We start from the raw sequence: 20,122 nt of genomic DNA, 5'->3' as shown, positions 1-20,122 counted from the left end.
AGAACAGGAGAACAGTGAACAAGCTTCTTTTCCACATTTATTCTTGTATCTTATTACAAGCTTACTAGAGACATCATCACCACCTTCAACATCTGCATAGCCTTGCAAAGTCCAGGACAATTTGGTGCTTAATTCTCTTCAGATCTCTTTAGATCTATTTTCAACAGGATGTACTCTTTATAACTTGTAGCCACACCAAATAAAAAAATTGGCACTAAGGCCATTTAGCCTCTAGGCTGGATCAGACTGACTATTTTTGATTCAGACGCAGACAAAAAAAAAGCCATGAAATTATCGTGGTTTCAGATGTTTTTCCTTTAAAGCAAAAAATAGTTTTGTTTTGAAAAATAACATTTTGCAATAATTTAGTCCCTAAAATGAAAAGGATGTCAGGACGAGGCAAAAGGATTTTTCTGTGGCAATCCAAATGGCCACAGTTTGGATTGGTACTGAGTGACAAAGTTTGCTTTTATAAAGAATATTGTAAATACATATTATAGGAAACAATACTGAAGCAGGTATTGCATTTTGAATGAGAGTCCAGAATTGGTGACAAGAATGGTAAAGTGTGTCTGTTTTCCATGTACTTAAATAAGCTGTTCAGAGTCCAGTCACGAATGGCAAGTTACTCAGTATTTACAGCTCATATTATGCAATATATATGACACTGCCCACTTGGAAGGAGGAATTCATATATTATACATTTATGAATTAGTAAATCCACAAGTTGGTAGCAACCATTTGCAATGACTGTGAAATTAAACTACCATTTACCTTAATATGAGCAGTTCTGTTTTGATTCCTCATGGATGTTTCTTGAGAAAGATACTTGGACTGCAAAACCTGTATCAAATTCAAGGAACTTTGCAACTGTGTCACCCATAAAAACCCTAGCTACTCTGCCACGTATTCCCTGCCTGCTTATTAACACAGTATTTGTCATTTTAAGTACCTGGATTACAGTTTGTTCTGTAGTGACATAGTGTGTTACTTAATTGGTGTTCTTATACAAAGAACTGATCAAAGCATGTACTTCAGACAAGAGTAGCTGACTGAAGCTGAGGATAACAGGTTTTTCATCAGTTTCCAGTTCCAGCTTTCCAGTTAAAGCACAGTCTGTCTCTAGGTTTATATACATATCTACAGGCCTATATACATTTTAAAACAAAATTAGGATTTTAAGATGAAAAAGTGCTTGTGTGATACATACAGCCATGTTTCAGGCTCTCTTCATTTTTAACTCCCTTTAGATTCTTACTTTTCCCTTTTATTTTCTCTAATTTGACGTGATGGCAAATGCCTCTCACTGGAAAAGCTGAAATGTGATTAAATTTCATTGATTAAAAGCTTGTGATTCTTGTCTGTATGTGAATTCATTTTAAATGTTCAGCTCTGATGAACCTTTGAATTTTTCCATCCTAAAGCCTTGTAGCAACTAACTGGGATAAATGGTTAATAATTGTATTTACATAGACATGCTTTTGATGACTCTCCCCACTTACATTTCAGAGTTGTTTCTCACGCTTGTGACTGGAGTGCACGGAAAGAAATACGGTAAGTATACTGTAACAGTCGTCGTACATACCTGCAGGCATTAAAACAGGTAAACAGACTACTGTGAGATGTAGGAACAGACAAAAAAAAGAAAGAAAAGTGCCTAAAAACACTAGTGCCAGCAGTTACCACAAGGAAATTGTCCTTCTGTCTTGCCCACATTTCCCAGGAGATCAGCATTTGCTCATAAGCAATGAATAAGGCTCAGATTCATCCCATTTAACTTCAGGGATTTGACTGTTGCAACTAGGTAACTGGTCTCCAACTTAACGGAGGAAGTTATGAAAGGACTAGCATTCAGTTAATCAACAGAAAGAAGTTCCTAGGCATCCCAGCCATACTAGACAGCTATAATGCCTAAAGTATGTTACATGCTGTACAGTAGAGACACAAATATTGCAAACCGAATGGATGAAGAGATTTTGTCAGGTCCTTCTACTAGTTTTCCATATACCCATTTTGAAGTAAATATTGATAAAATCAAAACTGTTTTAAACAGAGCAAAGCAGGAGGTGTTTTCACTCTCTGCTTTGCATTCACCAAAAGCAAAGTAAGTTTTTACATGAGACGACTGTATTTCAATTATGCATCTTTTTCAACATAACATAGTTAAATATAATAACGTTGTTCTATTTCTTTCAAAACTAAGGTTATTTCTCTTAATTGAGATCAACTTATATTTCTAAATAAATGAAGAAACACTTCAAAAATAGGTTTAGAAACAATTTCAGGAGGCATCTGGAGAAAAATTACTGGAACACCCAACTATAATCATAATACATTTTCCAAGCACAAGGTTTCATGCACTCTGTGGATTGTTATAAAACAGCTCAGATAGCACACTTATAGAAACCCTCAAGCTGAGATTCAGCTGTGTGCAGTTGTGACAATTTGTCAGACAATTGTATCTTAAGCCTTTGTTTCCCTGTGTGTCAAAGATCATAAGCTTATGGGCAGAGCAAGAGTTAGATGAAACTGGGAGTAGTTCAGTCTTCACAGAGCTTAGGTCACGTTTTGTTTTTGAAAACTGCACTTTGGGACAGTTCAAACCCAGGTCGAGTTTCTGCCAGAGGCCCAAAGTCCAAGGGGAGCTAGAAGGACAGCTAGCCTGGAGCCAGTGGCTACACATTTAAAGCAGTAGCCTATCTTCAGGGGAAAAAACACCCTCTCAAGCAACCTTCTAAAGTTTTGACAGCTCAATATATAAGTATATACCCTTAAATTGTCCACCCTCCCCATTGAAACACTGAGCTTTTGGAACAGAAGCATTAGTCAGTGTGATTAAAAACATAGAAGAAGAAAGATAGCTCTGTCAGATTCTTGGCAAAACATTATCTACATTGTGATTTCCTCACAGAGAGAAAGGTGATGAATTGAAGAGAATCAAACACAGGCCAAGGGGCAGGAGGGCACTTAGGCAGACAGCTTCACCTAATCTATGGGCTGAAGATTAGATATTCAATTCCAGTCAAAGGAATGGTACTCCGGGTTATGTTGTGGGTGTGGAAGATACAGTGATGGGTTCCTTCCAAGTTTAAATGCAAACTGGTTTATACAAGATTATTTTTGGTTAAAGTCACTGTGACACGGTTTCTTTCAGTTGCCTGATTATGTGAGTTTATATAACAAATAAAATAAAAACCACAGGGAATTGTATGGGTTTCTGTCAGATCAAACAGTTTCTTTCCTTCCGCCTTTTTGCCAAGTTATAATAAAATAAGGACTATGACCTGAGCAGGATCTTCCAGAGCTAATAAAAAGGAAAAACAGCCTGAATAAGAGTTCATGCTACAAAGCTAATGCAAAAACACAGGTTGTTTTTTTTTTAAATTACAGGATTAGGGCAAAAAATATATCAACATAAAAGTTCTTGTAAGCACCACAGCCCTATGAAACACATGCTGTTCTCCTAGTTTCAGGTATGATCTGGCAAGGTGCTAACCGCTGCATGAACTTGTGGAGTCAGTAAGGCACCACTCCTAAACAACATAAAATAACTCTAAGGAGGCATTTTCTTTATGTCTGACACTAAATCTCTGCTAGCTGCTCTTAAATTTAATCCTATACATCTCCTAACATACTGGGTCTTGCTGACTGATGTTGTGGCTTGCTTGGAGGGGGGAATGTTCTGAAAAGTCATAAGGAACTGTTTGGGGTTTATGTGTTTAAGTAGTTTTTGTAATGTACTAAGAGAAAGACAAGCCTTTCCCAATAGCAGGGGAAGCGGCTATCAAACACAGAGCAGAGAGTCCAAATTGTTAGAGCAATAATTGTTACAAAGCTGACCTCTCACAGAGGTCCTTTGGAAAGCATGGATTTTACACAGGACACACATGGGGCTCTACTCCTCATCCTGCTGGTCTGAAGACTAGATTTTTGTTAGGATGTCTCATTGCAGTGCTCATCAGCACAAAGTCCTGAATCCATTGCAAGACCTTGAAGCAAACTTTTAGCACAACAAAAAAGGGCTGGGCAGCAGCAAGACACTCCCTAGATCTAAGAAAACCGGTTTTCTCTACCTAAGCTTATCCACTCCTTCAAACGTGGCAGCAAAAAGCTTCAAGTGAATCTCCTCATGGCGTCTTCCCCCCTCAGCTAGCTGCTGAACAGACACGGCTGCAAGCTGAAGAGCCAACATCCTGCCGCTAAGAGGAGCCCAAACCCAGTTGTCATCGATGGCATGGACCTACTCCAGCATAAACCCTTCAACGTGGATCCCTCCTCCTTCTCCTGCCTATTTTTCTCCACCCGGAGGTCAGATTTCACCTCTGATGTGCCAGCAGAGAACCCAACAAACAGATTGCTGCTCCAAGTAATGAGCAGGACTAGGCAGAGGAGGAGCTGGACTGCCACAGGATACATAGCTTTCGAGGACCAAATGAAATGCACTCCTGATCCTATGGAGAGGAAAACAGTGCAACCTACGGGAAACAGACACATATCTAGACCAATTTGTGGAGAGTTTGCAGAGACTTGACCATGTCCCTCGACCTTCACACTTTCAGCTCCAAAAGTTTCCCTTGTCATAGTTAAAATACTAATTGTTTTCCACCTAGTATCATTCAGGTCGCTGATGCAAACCGTGCCTGCTTTTTCCTGAAGCTTCTGATGGCTCCTGAAGTATTTCTGACGGCTCAGAGTAGCGGATGCTGAAGGCATGTCTGGGCTGATGGGCAGTGAGCATCTATATGGCCACCCACTGGTCTACAACTGAGCAACCCTCTCTCCAGGAGGGAGGGAAGAGAAAGCAAACAATAGTATATATAAAAAACATATATGGCATACATAAAACATACTGGCAAGTCTGCCTAAAAGAGGGCAGAAGAAAGGGGCTTTGGCATGCACCAATTTCCCTAAAGAAAGGTCATCTCAACACTTAAAAGGTCTGAAGGAACCCAGAAACACTTCCTCAAAAATGGTGAGAAAAAAAGGAAAATTATGATAAGCAGGTATTCACCAGAGAAACTTGCAGGAAAACCACAATTTGCAGAGAAAAGCTCTGAAGGTTTATTTTTCCACATTTAACAACATACTTAAGATATAACCAAAGCATAATATTGAAAATTGTGAAAATGTGCAAAATACAGGAGCCTTGTGTCTATACCCTTCATTCCAATGGCATGACTCTTCCCAAAGTCATACAATGCCAAATGGAAACTCCAAAGCCATTATGTCTTACCATATCAGGACATCTGAGGCTCCAGGCTGACCTCCATCAGTAACAGTTAGGGATAACTGACTCCATATACACAGTTAGCTCCAAAAAGTTTTCTGTACCTATCCTTAACTTTTAAACCCTATATAATACTTATTCTTCATGCATCTGTTCTTCTTAAAACAAAGATATCCTGTGTGGTCTTCAGGCAAAAATGCATATAGTTATGGTAATGGTTTCCTAATTGTTCTTTCCAATGTAACTGCTAAAACAGTGCCCAGGTACAGAGGTGTCTGCCTGGTTCTGCTACATGAGCAAGCTGCGTGGGGTAATAAGAGAATCAATCACTAGCAAGGATGAGTGAAAATGGAGAAAAATGGATGAAATCTACCTGTGACAGCCCTCCATAGACTGCAAATAAATGAAAAAGCACACCAACGTAACTGCTACATGTCACTAAGCTGATGTAGTGTCATCAGAGTAGAGCAGCAGGAGAGCAACTCCACAGGTAAAATACTTCAAGCATTAAAACACAAAACAAAACACCAAACCAAAACATATCTTCCCATTCTTTTATACCCACCATCATTGAACACCTCTATGTACTTTGGAAATTCATACGTTTGCTGTAATCTGTTGCACGTTATCAAGTACTAGCAGGTCAGATTCACTTTTCTATCCAGTCAATTTATGACCTGCCTTCATTAGCCACTGTAAATGTGATATAATCAAGAGAAACACAGTTTTTACTTACAAGGATGAGCACAGTTTCCAACAGCTTGCTTATTTTTCTAAGGGATAACTTTGGAATTGAATTAAAGAACTGCATACGTAATTTATTGATCTTTATATTCAGGGAAACAAAGAGAGCTCCCAGAAGACCTCCAAGCATTCCAAGGAGGATGGTCGGAATGAAGGCCAAGACGTTCAAATCCAGCAAGTTCTTAACCTAAGTCAAAGAAAGGAGAAAAAAATGTTCTGAGCATCCTGCCAGACATGAAATACTGCACTCTCTCTTACAAAACCTGATACCACAAAGTAATTTCCATACAGGAAATAAATCTTTCTTTGTGGCTTAGGCAGCTCAGCTAATTAATTTAAAGCTGATCTCATGAGAGACAGTGTGTTCTTCTTGCGCACCTCACAGGAGTGGAACCAGCAGGTAGACACTGGCGTTGGCACACATACAGAAACATTCATGATGCACTGTGTTACCAGTAGCACTCAGCTCTTCAAGCTACATCCAAGTAACCTGACATGACGGCCTTAATGAACACTGAAAAGAACTGCTGAACCAGAGCTTTGTTCACTGTTCGTTTATTAAGTGTCAACTTGCATTCATGTGCATTTAGATCATTTATAAGTAAATTTACTTAAATAAAACTGTGAAAATTGATGCTGATCTGGAATAACTTGCAGCAACAAATCACAAATGCAGAATATAATCTGACAGCTGGAATAGTAATTGAATTTTCTGCTTGATTCCTCAACAAGCAGCAAGGATGAGAGCAATATCATGTTTTAATTTTATCTTCCAGCCAGCATGAAAGGGTCAACAGATTGGTGCCAATCTATTAAAAGCTGTGAGGATATTATTTCCTTAGCTCAAGATTAAGAATTACACAGCTTTTTGACAAGATTAGGATCTGCACAGAGTAAGAGATCACAAAATGCTCAAAAAGCTATCTGGCAAGAACATGTAAAGGATTGCCTGCAAAAAAAACTGGTATAATCTTTGGCAGAGTGGATAGGAGAAACCGTTAGCCTACCTAACGTTGTTTGAGCAAGCGCACAGGCCCTCTTACTGTTCACACTCTTTTTTAATTCCTCCTCATCTTCTTGTTAACTCTAAATTTTATTCTTGTTCTCGCTACAACTAGCCTAGACTTTAACAAATCCACCAGGTGGCTGTACTGAACACTCATGGTATTTCCTGAGATGAGGAATGCCAGGGTCAAAACCCAGCCAGGCTTAAAGAGTTGGTCCATAGGTTGTTGCAGACTGAGAAACCAGGTCTGGAAGAGGAAGAGTCCTAGAAGCCATTCCCAGGCAAAAAAAAGCCCAACACCTGCACAGCACACTCACAGGAAGTAGGGAGAGAATTAAGGTGTATCATGCCTTACAATTAGGACTGCAACCATCACATATGTAGGTAATCTATGTACTAAATAAAACTTTAATAATGCTATTTTCACCAACAGCTGCAACAAAATCCATGTTTTTCCAAAGGTTTTAGAGAGATCCAGTGTTTAGGAAGTTGAAATTCAGAGAGAAGTGGCTTAATTTGAAGTAGTAAAATTCTATTCAAGGCCAGATTCAAACATCTTGCATTATATTCTACTTAATTCCAATCCACTAAAACTAAAAAAGGGATATACATGGGTTTATTGTTTTCTCTCCCTAACTCCACTTTTCCTAAGGGAAAGATAAACTGAGAAGTCTGTTTTAAATTAACACATGCACATTGCACTGCATGTGTGTGGCAATGGAGGTAAAGTTGAGTGAGGGCTCTACATGGTGGAAATGAAAAGTGGCACAGTGTACTGTTTGGCTTTGTGGTGGTATCAACCACAGAGGTTGGCCAGTCATCAAGAAAAATCTGTTACCTACAGAGCAAATTTCACCTTTTCAACTAATCTATGTAGAAATAAAGTGAACCTTCCTGAAAACCTCATGCTCTGGAGTATCATAAATTCCCCTTGTAACATTATGCCAGGTAGAATGAAACTAAAGAAAACAAATAGTTTTGTTAAGAAACATAACCCACAAGCTTTCAACTCAGAGTTTATCCACTGTAAGCTGTATTGGTTAACACCACAAAACATCAAAGCAAAATTTCCCCCGAGAAAAACATTCAGTGAAATGGAAATGTTTCTAGTTATCTGTACCACACTGAGAGCCAAAACTATTGAACCCTGCCAGAAGTCACATTGATAATAATTTTAGCTAGTTTTTCCCTCTAATGACACTAAGAGAAGATAGAAGGAAACAGAATCCACTGCTGTTTTCAGAAAACATCCTGAAAGGAGTGTTAAAAGAACAATCTTTTTGTAATACAACAATTGAAGTGAATCCACTCTCCCCTGTGCATGCAGCTGTGCATTACACAATACTTTGGCTTCAGCAATGAATCAGGCTTCAGAAGGCCTGACCTCTTCCCTGTCCATGCAGTCTCACCTTTCTGCCACAAAATTTTACCTTCTTGGTTGTGTCACTGCAGCTGTCTGGGGGACTGCACTATCAGTTGTCCACAAAAAGGATTTGGGTTGAAAAGCAATGTCTTCTCCACCTGCCCCAGCTAAACTCATGGTAAAGCAAATATACCCCAAATACTTTTGCACAGCATATGCAAAATCATTATATCAGCACGCACACACACACAAAAAAGTTATCTATTTTCCCAACCAAGGTATGCCTACATGTCACAAGTTCCATAATCTCTGGTTTCTGCATTGCTAGAGAGACACGAGCCAGAAGAAATGTAGAGATCGGTGACAGTGATCAGGGAATTACCTTAGGAAAGATTTACTTAGTAGCAAAAAAGCAGAATAGAATTCAGATGACCAGGGGTTTATTCTTTAATTGATCTTCAAGCCAAATATCAAGAAGGATATTTAGGCAAGAAGTGAACATCATGATACTTGCAAATCACTAGTGAATCATCTTGCAATAAAAATGAGTGAAAGACATGATAATAACAGCAAGTACTTTTGGGTGGACACATGATAAAAACTCAAAGATCAAGGTTGTGTTGTGCTGGAAGGAATAAAGGTAGCTGAGGCTGAAGGTCACCTCTGTTGTGCAACCAGGAGCAAACAGTGATTATACATTTTTGAATGTTTAATCTGTAAGCACCAAGGAACAGGGGCACAGCACAGCAATGCCTGCAGCAACACAGAGCTCAAGGCAGCTACAGAAGGAGAGGACACCCTATTTAAAAGCTCTTTGGCTTTTTCTTTACTTTGAAGTATCCCTCTCCTACCTAGCACCAATACAGAAAGTTAACTTTATAATTTATAAGATTAGCTAATAAACAAACAGTAGATCTTACGTCTCCTTGTTATTTAGGACAAAACAACTTCATGTTGTATCTAAGTGACTACCACATGTAAAGTGTGATGGCTTCCATATCCACATTGACAATTGCACAAATACCATCCCTTCCTCCTTCTTAGTCCCCCTTTCCTGCTACTCTCACAGCTATAATGAGGAGAGAAACATGCCTAAAACCCTACATCTACTTCCTGCCACATCCACACAGTACATACCCAAAATATAATTCTTTTCTCTGCTTCAAAAAATCCAAAGTGACCTCTGTAAACGAACCCATAGAGAGAAGAGGACAGTAAATCTGTGGTGAAGGTAGCCATCAAGCAGCAGAAGAAGGTTTGCCAGGCCAGCCTGATGTCCCAGAATGAAGACACTTCTTCAAATGTGAACAAGAGCCCACCAATTGGGGCACGAAATACCGAAGCTATGCCTGCTCCTGCACCAGCCGTAATGAAACTGCGCCTGCAACAGGTAGAAGAATCAGAATTTACGTAATGGGGGGGGGGGAACAGAAATGAAAAAACTCCATAAGCGTCACTTCCTATTAAAGCTGGGTTTATGGGACTGAATTTAAAGACATGCTGGTTTATTTGGCAGTTATTATAGTGCCTTGCATCTCTAGATTTTGAGTTCAGCCCTGTCCATCCTGACCTCTGGCCTTGACAAAACTTTCCATCCTGTAACATCACATGGGGACCACCGCTCCACGCCAGCAAGCAGCTGATCCAGCAATGACCAGCCTAATGCCAGGCAGACATAACACTTCACACCCTGGAAGCAGTGCAGCCACGAGGGAAATACTGCAGGAGGAAAAAGGTAATGAAGTTAGGGATCCACTAGAGAATGAGAGTACTGCCCTGGAGCCTGGAGCCTCAACTTGCTGCCTCATTCTGCAAATGTCTGAGAAATCCACAGGGAACATATGTGCCTTTTCTCCATCCCTATAAAAGTCAACATACACCCCAAAGGGCAACAGAATTCTGTTGCTGTAAGCTGCACTAGTTGCTCAAATGGCAGAGATCTGAACTGTGAGACAGTTCTAGTAAAGAGAAAATAAAAAAAAAAAGGAAAAATATAATTATAATGTGGTAAAGAAAGGCATGAATGGGCAGTCTTCCTTTATACATTTATTATTAGTCCTTTTCTCACACACAATTCCTTTTCTAAAGCACCCATTTTATTACATGAAAACAACATCTTGCATCAGACAAATGTTACATCTGTTCCTTTCTACAGAAGGCCACAGTATGCAAAACAGAAGGGAGGATATGGGAAGAGGAAATAAATTATGCTGGAATTCTGCCTTAAAAAATTAGGTTCAAGTCCAGTCTGCTGGACTGGGGCACACAAGGGTGATGCTGATACATATAATGCACTAATCACTAGTGCTCACCAGCTTAGAAAATTTACATCCTCTGGATATGCTGAGACCTCAGAGATAATGTGCAGAAATGCTGAGCATTCAGTAGTAACTGAAGTTAACAGGCGTACAAAATGAGTATTTTTAATATTAAGGAATGCCAAGTTCAAGGATGGGTGGCAGTGAGAATAGTGGACAGAAAATAAAAGATTAGAGAGTTTAGGTGTCAAAGCCCTTAACAAAACCCTCTATACAAGGCAGTTTTATGTCTGATATTTCCCAACTCACAAATGCTGAGCTAGACGCTCTTGTGGATGGCTTTTTGCTTACACATTGTACCTTCACAGGGAACTGTGTATCAGTTGCATCTGCAGCAGGGAACTCAAAAGGCGCTGCACACCACAGTAAAAGCTGGGCAAGCTCTGCTTGGACATCTCCAACTTCCTGCTCCTGTCAGTTGTACATTCCCATCAGTAGTATCAACAATGAAACTGGGCCCCTCCTATGCCTCCATTACAGTGATGGGGGGGATGCCTTAAGATCCTTCAACATCCCAACACTTGCTGAGTTACTGCTCTGCCTGTGACTGTACTTGAACAGGGTACATCTCCTGAGCCTACCTAACTCAGAAGATACAGGGGAGCAGGAGTCTTGCATCCTGGTCTTTGTAGAGAAGCAAGGTCTTGCTTAGACTGAAATTTATCTCTGCTACTCCCCAACAACTCTCTTGTGAAGGGTACTTCCACACAACCCGTCTCTCCCACGATGGTTCCTGACTGCAAGCTAACACTTCTTTCTAATTATACTATAGCTGGGTCCTGCAGAGAAAAACAAGAGTTCTTGCTGCTTCACTTACCACCATCACTGATTTCTTCCATGACTTACATTTTGCTTAACCAGCATGCCTCAGATTTATTTAAATGACTGATCTTAAAAGACTAAAGGCAAAAGAGATCTCATATCTTCCCTTCAGTGCTTTTTTATTTTCTTTTAAGTTACAGGTAGCTCACAGTGGCTCTTCATTTGAATTCTCTGTATTTATTCAGGAAATTAACACATGGGAGTCATTACTTTTTCCTTGTTTTGGAAAACCAGAAGGTACTGTATAGGGTTTTGTATGTCAACATGACAATAGATACCATCCAGACGACATAAACTGCTTTTTCATTTCTTTTTCCTGGAAACTTAATGTCATTAATTTCAGTAGAAGTGTTCACGAGAGGGGCCTTACCGGAGTTATCTCACAGACATGCATGGGCAGAGAAGTGCCAGATTTACAAAGTGTCACAAATAAGTTGTGCAATCCCCATTGTCTCTTTTTTCCTGGGCCAGCAACATTAATTGGAGGACAAAGCTCATGTGTAAAAATCCCTCATTTTTCTCCCTCCTCATACAACCCAGAAGGCAATGGGAACAGGTCTTCGGTATTAATGTATTATTCCACAGGCATTCAATAAAACAACCTGTAAACTTTCTTTTAATTAAAGAACTTTAAAGCTGTTTAATTAAACAGCTTTCTTTTAATTAGAGTGGGTGGCTTTATCCCCATTCCAAAGTGACGAACAGCAGGAAGGCTGAAAGTCTGCTGGAACAGCATCTTCGTTTCCCTTCCAGATGCAACAGGCTCACCAGCAGCTTTCTGGACACCCACAGAGTCCCCTCAGAGCCCCACAGCTCTGACCATCACTTACTTATCAGCTGAATTCCGAAACCTAGTGAAGATCGGGAGGTGCACACCAAGGATGTCTGACTGCAGCTGGCTCAGGCCACAACCCAGGAGAGCACTAAAAGTGATGTTGTATAACTGAGAGCACTTTTCAGTAAATTATTTATAAGTCAGCCATAGTTAAAGGCAGGGGAGGACAGAGCCTTAGCTGGCATGCAACAGCAAAGCTAGATTGACTTCAGCAGATTTAAACATGGAAAATGTTGAACACAGCTTTTAAATATGCAAAGTCCTGTTGACATAAAGAAGAAGGCTACTAAAGACTTTCAGATTCTTGTCTCAGAGACTTAAATGTCTCTTTTGCAAGGACGTGTTGTGATGATAGGCCATGAAACGCCTTTTGAAGAACTGCATGTTAACATCTGCCCAAGTGTGCTGACACATCAGGCTATATAGCCCATCATTCCAAGCATGTGTTTCCAGGTTAATAACCATGGCAGCCAGAACAGCCCTACTTCTAACAGAGGATGTGTAATGATTTAAATTATTACAGTGTGTTCTCAGGCAGCACTTCAAACTACATTTAAATGGGGAAAAAAAATTATCCAAACCCTTAGTGAAATGAAAAACCTATTCATTGTATAATCTTGGAAGACTTTTCTACAAGACTTAAATTAGGAGCCTTAACCAATCTCTCAGAGGCTTTTAGCAACTTCCGTGTGTTTATGTTTAATAAAAATGGTGGAGGGTTCCAGCTAAATTAAATTAAACTAGCTCTTAATTCCCATGTTTTGAAAAGGCATCACGTTAATACTGTGCTGACTTTCTTCATGGAAATACGATTCAATCCTTTGGCTCTCACATCACTGTTACCAACACAGCACAAAGAGAAAAGAAAATATCACAGCTGCAGTCTCTGAGCTCCTGGAGACAAACGTCTGAAAGCAAAGAAAACAAAAGAAACCTAAAGGGAGAGCCAAACCTTGGCAATCATTGTCTAGAAGGTTCATGGCCGCCTCTAACCATGCACTCCCATGGTTAGAGTCATCCATGAGTCATCCCCTAGGGTGCTGCACCTCTGTGTAATTAAGTAAATAAATAAATAGATAGATAAAGATAAACCCACAGAGTAACAGAAAATGTGAAAGGGTGCTGGGGAGGAGGATCAGTTTGGTCAGGGCAGTGAAGTGGAAGAGAAGAAAACTCAAAGATACATACTTTCCAAACCCAAGAAGGATCAGAAACAAAGCAGCAAACCAGCCAAATGATCACTATCGTATTAGCAGAGACCAGTCTTACCATCTCTACTCAAGACACGGTGTAATAACGGTAATAAAGTAGGATTCTCCTCTAAATTGTGGGAAAAGGAAATTATGTCACTTAACAAAATAGAAAAGCCCAAAATCTGGCCTGCAGTTACAAAATCTGGCTGTACTGCAACATAGTAGATTTTAAGAACAGCTCTGACCTATAAAGTGGGGGCAGGCAACCCTCCTCTCCTTCTCACAAGGCCCCAAGACCACTATAGGATGATGAGGATTCTCTTTCTTTGTATATAGCAAGGGGGTATAAAAACATTACCCTTCCATAAAATCACGTTTTCCCTACCAGAAACATAGTATTCCACTACTGCACGAACAACAAACAGCTCTAACCTGACTCGCAATCCACCATCTGCAGACTTTGGAAAGCAGCGCCTGGTTTCTGTGATCACTCTTAGCTGGCACCATGTTTGTAACCTGGAAACATGGACCCCAAGGCCCTGGCTGTCCATCACTGTGTGCCTTGTACCACCATGTACAACACATCTGCAGGTGGATGTAAAATTGTTGTCCCTTTTGTGCACAGCCACTTGAGACTGGCTTTATTTCTATACAGACTTTGCACAGGTAAAAGCAGATATGAGATACAAAACAGCCCCAAAGCGACAACTGCAGGATAAGTTGCATTTCAGGAACAAGTTGTCCAGCTAACTGCTTGCTGAGCCTCACAATGAATTGTACTAGGGGACCAAGCCAGTACTTAAAACATGCAGCATAAAAATGTTTTTCTTCAGGAATAGTTGTGCTAATGCAAAGGAGGGGACAGCACAGGAAAAAGAGCTCCCAATGCAGGGGTTTTCTAAACCAGCACTGCCACTAATACAGACATTCCAAGCCCACACTCTCAGTCTGATAGCTTTAACTTTTGCCTGCTATTTCTTACCCCAAATGGATCATGGGACCTTCTGGTCCACAGAAGAGCCCAGAGGCTACAGCCAGCACGCATGAGACAAACGTCCCTAAAAAGGTCTTAATGTTAAAAAGATGTCGAATAGAAGTGCCATTCAAATAGCCAATGATTTCTGGCAAGCCAGATGGTAAACCTGCTGGGCAAAAGAACTGCAAAGGAAAACAAAAAAGAAAAAGAAGAGAAACAGAGTCAATAATCATTAGATGTTGATGTGTTGGATGCATCTTACGGACACAGTTTTTAAGTCCAGCCATCACCTTGCTCTGTTCAGGAGCAAACATTCTCAGAAGTAACAGATGACATAGAGATGATACACATATAACTTCTGGCTACACACAAGAATTCAAGCCGTTGCTTGAATGTTGCTGCATGGGTTACCGTATGCATACTGGGGTAATGAGAGAAGAAAATGACTGAAGGGGACCCCTGCCCCATCCCCCAGCTGCACTGCCATCCCCCCAGTAGCTGAAGCCCACCAGTCTCTTGCCTTTGCACAGGCTGTCTGTGGGGCAGGTCATACATGTGAACCTGCATGATCAGTTTTGAATTAAAATGGTTTAAAACTGCTTGGTTATTAGCTGTAATAAGCTCCCTCTTCCTACTATTGCTCAATTTAGGGGTAAGTTCAGTAAAACACTCACTTGTTCTCTCACCTATGTTGTTAATTGCCTGTCTATAATTAAATTGAGCACAGCGGGACAGTAAATGACAGAAAGGCTCAATGGTTTAGCACTGCTGCCTCGTAAAAGTACTGATATGGGCCACAAGTGATACCCACATAGCACAGCTAAATGATCAATGTAAAACCAGCAGTAACTTTTATGTGGACCGATAGTCCTTGGCTTAGACCCCTTCCAAACACCGAGTTTTCACAAGTTACACCAGCTGCCACTTGTATTTATTTTATAAACACCACATGCTAAGTGTAAATTGCCCTGCCACCACCATTGATTTTACCCCAGACACTTTTATACAAGTTATGGGTGGTGGAATCCAACTTTAGGCGGGAGGCAAAGAAAGACCTCTCCAATTGGGTTGTATAATAGAAGGTGGGAGGGTGGTGGTGGGTAACAAAATACCAAATTAACCAGAGGAAGAGATTTGGTTTATCACAGCTTTATAGGCTTGTTGCACAGGAGGTATAACACTTACCAGCACTGAGCCTGAAGATAAAACCACCATGGCCAGCCCAAATGCAAGCACACACAGCCAGGTCATGTGGATGTTGCCATCCTGTCCGGTTGACAAAATAGATTACTACATCAGCACTACATCAGGTCCTGCTTTTCAATGATCTTTTGTCCCACACATTTCTGCAGGCAGAAGGTGTACCACAGGGAAAAACCAACACAAGCAGTGCAGGCTCTTTAGGAGGACAGGGGGTGAGTAGCAGTAAGGTCAATGATGACTCTCAGAGTTAAGTAATGCATTTTTTCCAGTTGTTGCCAATCTCTAAAAACACTACAAAGGATATGTTCTTACTCATCAAGGCCCTTTTCACATCAGAGGCAGAGTTAAAAGACCATATGAATAGGCACAAGAAAACACTAAATGAAAAACAAAACACAAGAACACACTAAAACTTCAGGAGACATTTTGCCTGAGTCAAGGCTTCAGCCTTACACCAGTGACCACCTTCATGAATTTGCAGCCATTTTTAGTAGACAGAATATATGTGAGCAAGCTCTTTCCTGCTTAACTTTAACCCAAAGGACATCTCTCACACCAGGCTTTCTCACACTTGAGAAAAACATTTCAGCTTCTCTTGTTCTGGGGTTGGTTTGTGCTTGGGCTGACTGCGGCCATGCTGTCTCCAGAACTTCTCAGCTCCCGCACCCTTTGCCACCTTTTGCAGTGCTCAGCTGTGACTCACTGTGTGTGCAGGTCAAACACATCTCTTGCGTTTAAGGTCAGGGCATTACAGCTGGCCACCACATCCTTCCTGGCAGCATGTCCAGTCAAGACTTTTGTAAGTGCATTATGCAGTGCAGCCAAACAGTAAAGCAACAAGCATGAAAATGAGTTTTGCTCATCCACAGCTGAAGGAGGTATTTAGATGGGAAGGCCTTCCAAGGCAGGAATTACATGTTTGTACTGATGTCAGAGCCTGTGAGATTACCTCCTGTCCCTCTGGATTAGTTTAATACAGTGGGACAAATATTATAATATAGCAGTACCAACAGAGTGTGTATTGGCTGTTGTGATATCCTGGAGTCAAACTGTGGTTCCTTTCTAGATATTCTTTATTTATACTTTGGTGTGTATATATATACTCACATGCATGTATATACATACAAATCATATATGCAAGTATGCATGTAGATTCAACCACTGTTTATCTATTTTATAAACATACACATATTTCACATATAAGAAGCCTCAGAGGAATAATATTCCAAGAGCATTAGATATGTTTTCCTCACAGAAAACGTGAACTTGTTCACTTCTCAGATATTCCCTCTGATATATTCAGCTTCCATCGATTCCACAGAATTAAGTATTCTGTTACATTTCTGTGAGGTGACCGAGATCTGTCCTTCAGCAGCTGGCAGAATTTCTTATCTTGATTTCACAGCGTAGCAGAGGACACATCCATGTCTCCCTTGGACCAAAGGAGCCCAGAACTGGACTGCATACTCCAGATGTGGCCTCACCAGTGCTGAACACAGGGGAAGGATCACCTCCCTCAACCTGCTGGCAACGCTTCCCTTAAGACAGCCCAGGAAGCTGCTGGCACCAGTCATCTGGTCTGTCAAGCTCCGATTCCTTCCAGTTTTGCTTTTGTCTGCAAGTTTACTGAGGGTGCACTCTGTCCCATCATTACATCCACATCATTACTGAAGTTATCCAACAGAGTCTGACCCCAGTATTGACCCCTGTGGTATACCTGTGGTGACCAACCTCCAGCTGGACTTTGTGCCACTGATCATAAAGCTTTGAGCCCAGTACTTCTGCCAGTTTAAAATCCATCTCACTGTCCATTTCTGAAACCCATACCTCATCAGTTTGTCTATGAGAATGTTACAGGAGACAGTGATGAAAGCCTTGCTAAAGTTGAAATAAAGAACACCCACTGCTTCAGCCATCTCATTGTAGAAGATTATTAGCCACTGTAAATACATGCTGACTACTCCCAGTCACTTTTTTGTCCTTCATACAGTTAGAAGCGGTTTCCAGGATTACTGGCTCTATCACCTCCTATTAGCCTGTCAGGATGCCCAACCTTCCCTGGTCAGGATTCAGCTAGAACAAAAGCTCAAAACCCTATTCTCACAAGCTCCCCTTCAATATTCATACTATCTACCATAGATGTCACAAGCCAGATGTAACTTTCACCACCTGCTTCTCTCTACAGGTTAGAAAAGCAAGTCAGGGTCAGAGGTACCTTAACATTTACACTGTTTTTAGCCATTCGGTGATTTTTACCAAAACCATCCCAATTATCAGAGATCATGATACCCACCAAGGGCAAATTAATAATTCCATATTAAACTACTACAACATTAGCAAAAGATAGCTACCCCAGAAATAGAAAGAACTAACATATCTGATATCAGGTCCACATTCCCTAAATACCCTAAAAGAAACTCAATCCTTTCCCTTGGACATCAAGCAGCACATACCCTTTATGTACAAGGCGGAAGAGGAAGATCACAATATTTTAAAGACTGCCTTCATCAATCCCATGATATGAACACCATCAGATATTATACTACACTATAAGCTAAATTGTAGCAAAGGACAGCAAAGCATGCCTACACAAAGCACCGCGGGGTATCTGACTTCCACTCACACCAAGACAGGTAGCACCTCTAGTCAATTCAAACTTTACAGTGTGGATTTTCTAATAAACAGACATGGAAAAGAGCTCCCTGATTTTCTCTTGCTCACCTGCAGGTATTTTTCCACCAGGTCCCATTTCAGTTTGATGAGAGAGTCAATTATCTGATGAACCAAAAACCCCAGCATCCCAACTGCTGCTCCAATTAGGCCCATCAGCAGCCATCGATCCCACTCTTTTCTAGAAATAGGAAAACACAGTTATCTCTCAGCCTATAGCACAGGCCTGTTTGCCATGCTTCCTCTCACAAACATGCATGTTCCATTTTTAGAGCACTTTGATTATTAACTGTGACTGCATGAGCAAGAGGCTGGTTTTGCCAACATCTCTTTAGAAACATGTACTCAACAAAACTCTACCTTCAAGTGAAAGCCATTTCCATTTGGGTAATAAACATAGTTGAATTTTGGGGGTTTGCTTTTGGATTTTTTTTAACCTATATGTAGCAGTGTAACCTACTTTCAGATGCTGGATTGTTTGATGCCATCTCAAAATTCAATTATGTTACTCAGTTATTAAGCTTCAGTAGAGCACTCAGAGCTCGTTTCTAAGTAATTCCTGTTTTGTTCTACTGCAACTAATGCACTGAGCACCTCTCATATAAATGTGCAAGTCTTCACCTCTAGTTTCCGTCTTTCTAAAATCTGTAATAATTATGTACCAACAATAATTACTGACTTATTTCAAGTGTCGCCTAGGACTACAGCACCCCTCTTCTGAGATTTAAACGCAGTATTTCCTGCAGATTACACTAAGAGGCAGCGAATTTCAAGAGAAGTCTCAGGAAGAGAGCATTCCCCCAAACAAAATCTCTTCAGTTGCATACATTGGGTAGTTAATAAATTTCTTTTTGCATATTCAATAATTTGTCAAGAGCAAGGGCATAAGCACTTTCAAAAAATGTTTGTAACCAAAGCTCCTTGCTGCCTGTTCAACTTCTACATTCTATTGAAGTATTTTCCTATGTACAGAAACAATAAGTAACATTTTCTTAACTCCTTCTGGTAGCAGGCATCCCACTGGATTGTCCAAATTACCCCCAGGTTAAAGATAATTTAATAGCATTTAAGCTAAGTTTACCTGTATGTTTTCCCTTGCAGCCACTTCTTATAAACTTTACTGTGTGAAGGCAAATAATCCAAACTCTCGTGGTCTATCGTATGTTCTCTCTCCTGCGCCTCACAGTGATAATATGCTGAACTGCTTCTGCTGATGCTGCATTGCCTCCTAAGATCCTGAGAATTAATCAAATCAGGCCCACAGTCTTCTGCCATTAACATCACCTCTTCGTCATTTCCCATGTTTGTCCTATGGGAAAAAAGTGATGACATTACGGTGACCCCCAAGAACCTTTGGGGTGCCAACAAGAACAACCTGAGCCCAAGATCAGTCTCCTTGAGGCTAAAAGAGAGAGGAGTAAAAAAACCCCATGAGGACGGAGCAGCTGTGGCACGGAGATTGGCTGGTTTGTGTTTGGCCTTGGTTTGTGGCGGCCGCATGGATCCAGGAGAGTCAAAGCAACAAAAACTTGTCTTAGCCAGAGCTGTCTGGTGAAGAAGTCACTCCAAGAACAGACCAACTATTGCAGCAAGATTACCGCACCAGCTCCCTGCTGACTGTTCAGAGGACAGGGATGTTTAAGCCATAGGGGCTTTGTCTGTTTTGAAGGGATGATCACTTAGAGTCATAGCATCATAGAACAGTTACATTTGCTGTGCTTTGGGCTGTCTGAAGACCTTGACCCACTAATCTAATCACACAATT

General features: G+C 40.8%; 1 protein-coding gene across 1 annotated transcript in view; it reads right to left on the bottom strand.

Moving 5' to 3' along the window:
• Positions 1 to 19,802, bottom strand: part of LOC130592966 (chloride channel protein C-like) — a 75,477-nt gene extending 55,675 nt beyond the window's left edge. The window contains exons 1-8 of the mRNA XM_057397755.1: positions 19,439 to 19,802; positions 18,409 to 18,538; positions 15,670 to 15,750; positions 14,491 to 14,666; positions 12,311 to 12,403; positions 9,478 to 9,721; positions 5,964 to 6,158; positions 1,503 to 1,585 (exon numbers count right to left, since the gene is read on the bottom strand). Of these exons, the coding sequence (XP_057253738.1) occupies positions 1,503 to 1,585; positions 5,964 to 6,158; positions 9,478 to 9,721; positions 12,311 to 12,403; positions 14,491 to 14,666; positions 15,670 to 15,750; positions 18,409 to 18,538; positions 19,439 to 19,689 (1,253 nt within the window). The 5' untranslated portion in view covers positions 19,690 to 19,802. The remainder of the gene's footprint in view (positions 1 to 1,502; positions 1,586 to 5,963; positions 6,159 to 9,477; positions 9,722 to 12,310; positions 12,404 to 14,490; positions 14,667 to 15,669; positions 15,751 to 18,408; positions 18,539 to 19,438) is intronic.
• Positions 19,803 to 20,122: the final 320 nt, after the last annotated feature.

The sequence above is a fragment of the Pezoporus wallicus genome, unplaced genomic scaffold, assembly GCF_028554395.1.
Source record: "Pezoporus wallicus isolate ANWC-B61680 ecotype Strahan unplaced genomic scaffold, APGP_CSIRO_Pwel_v1 contig_227, whole genome shotgun sequence".
Lineage (NCBI taxonomy): Eukaryota > Metazoa > Chordata > Aves > Psittaciformes > Psittacidae > Pezoporus > Pezoporus wallicus.
This window is presented reverse-complemented; position numbering and strand designations above follow the sequence as displayed.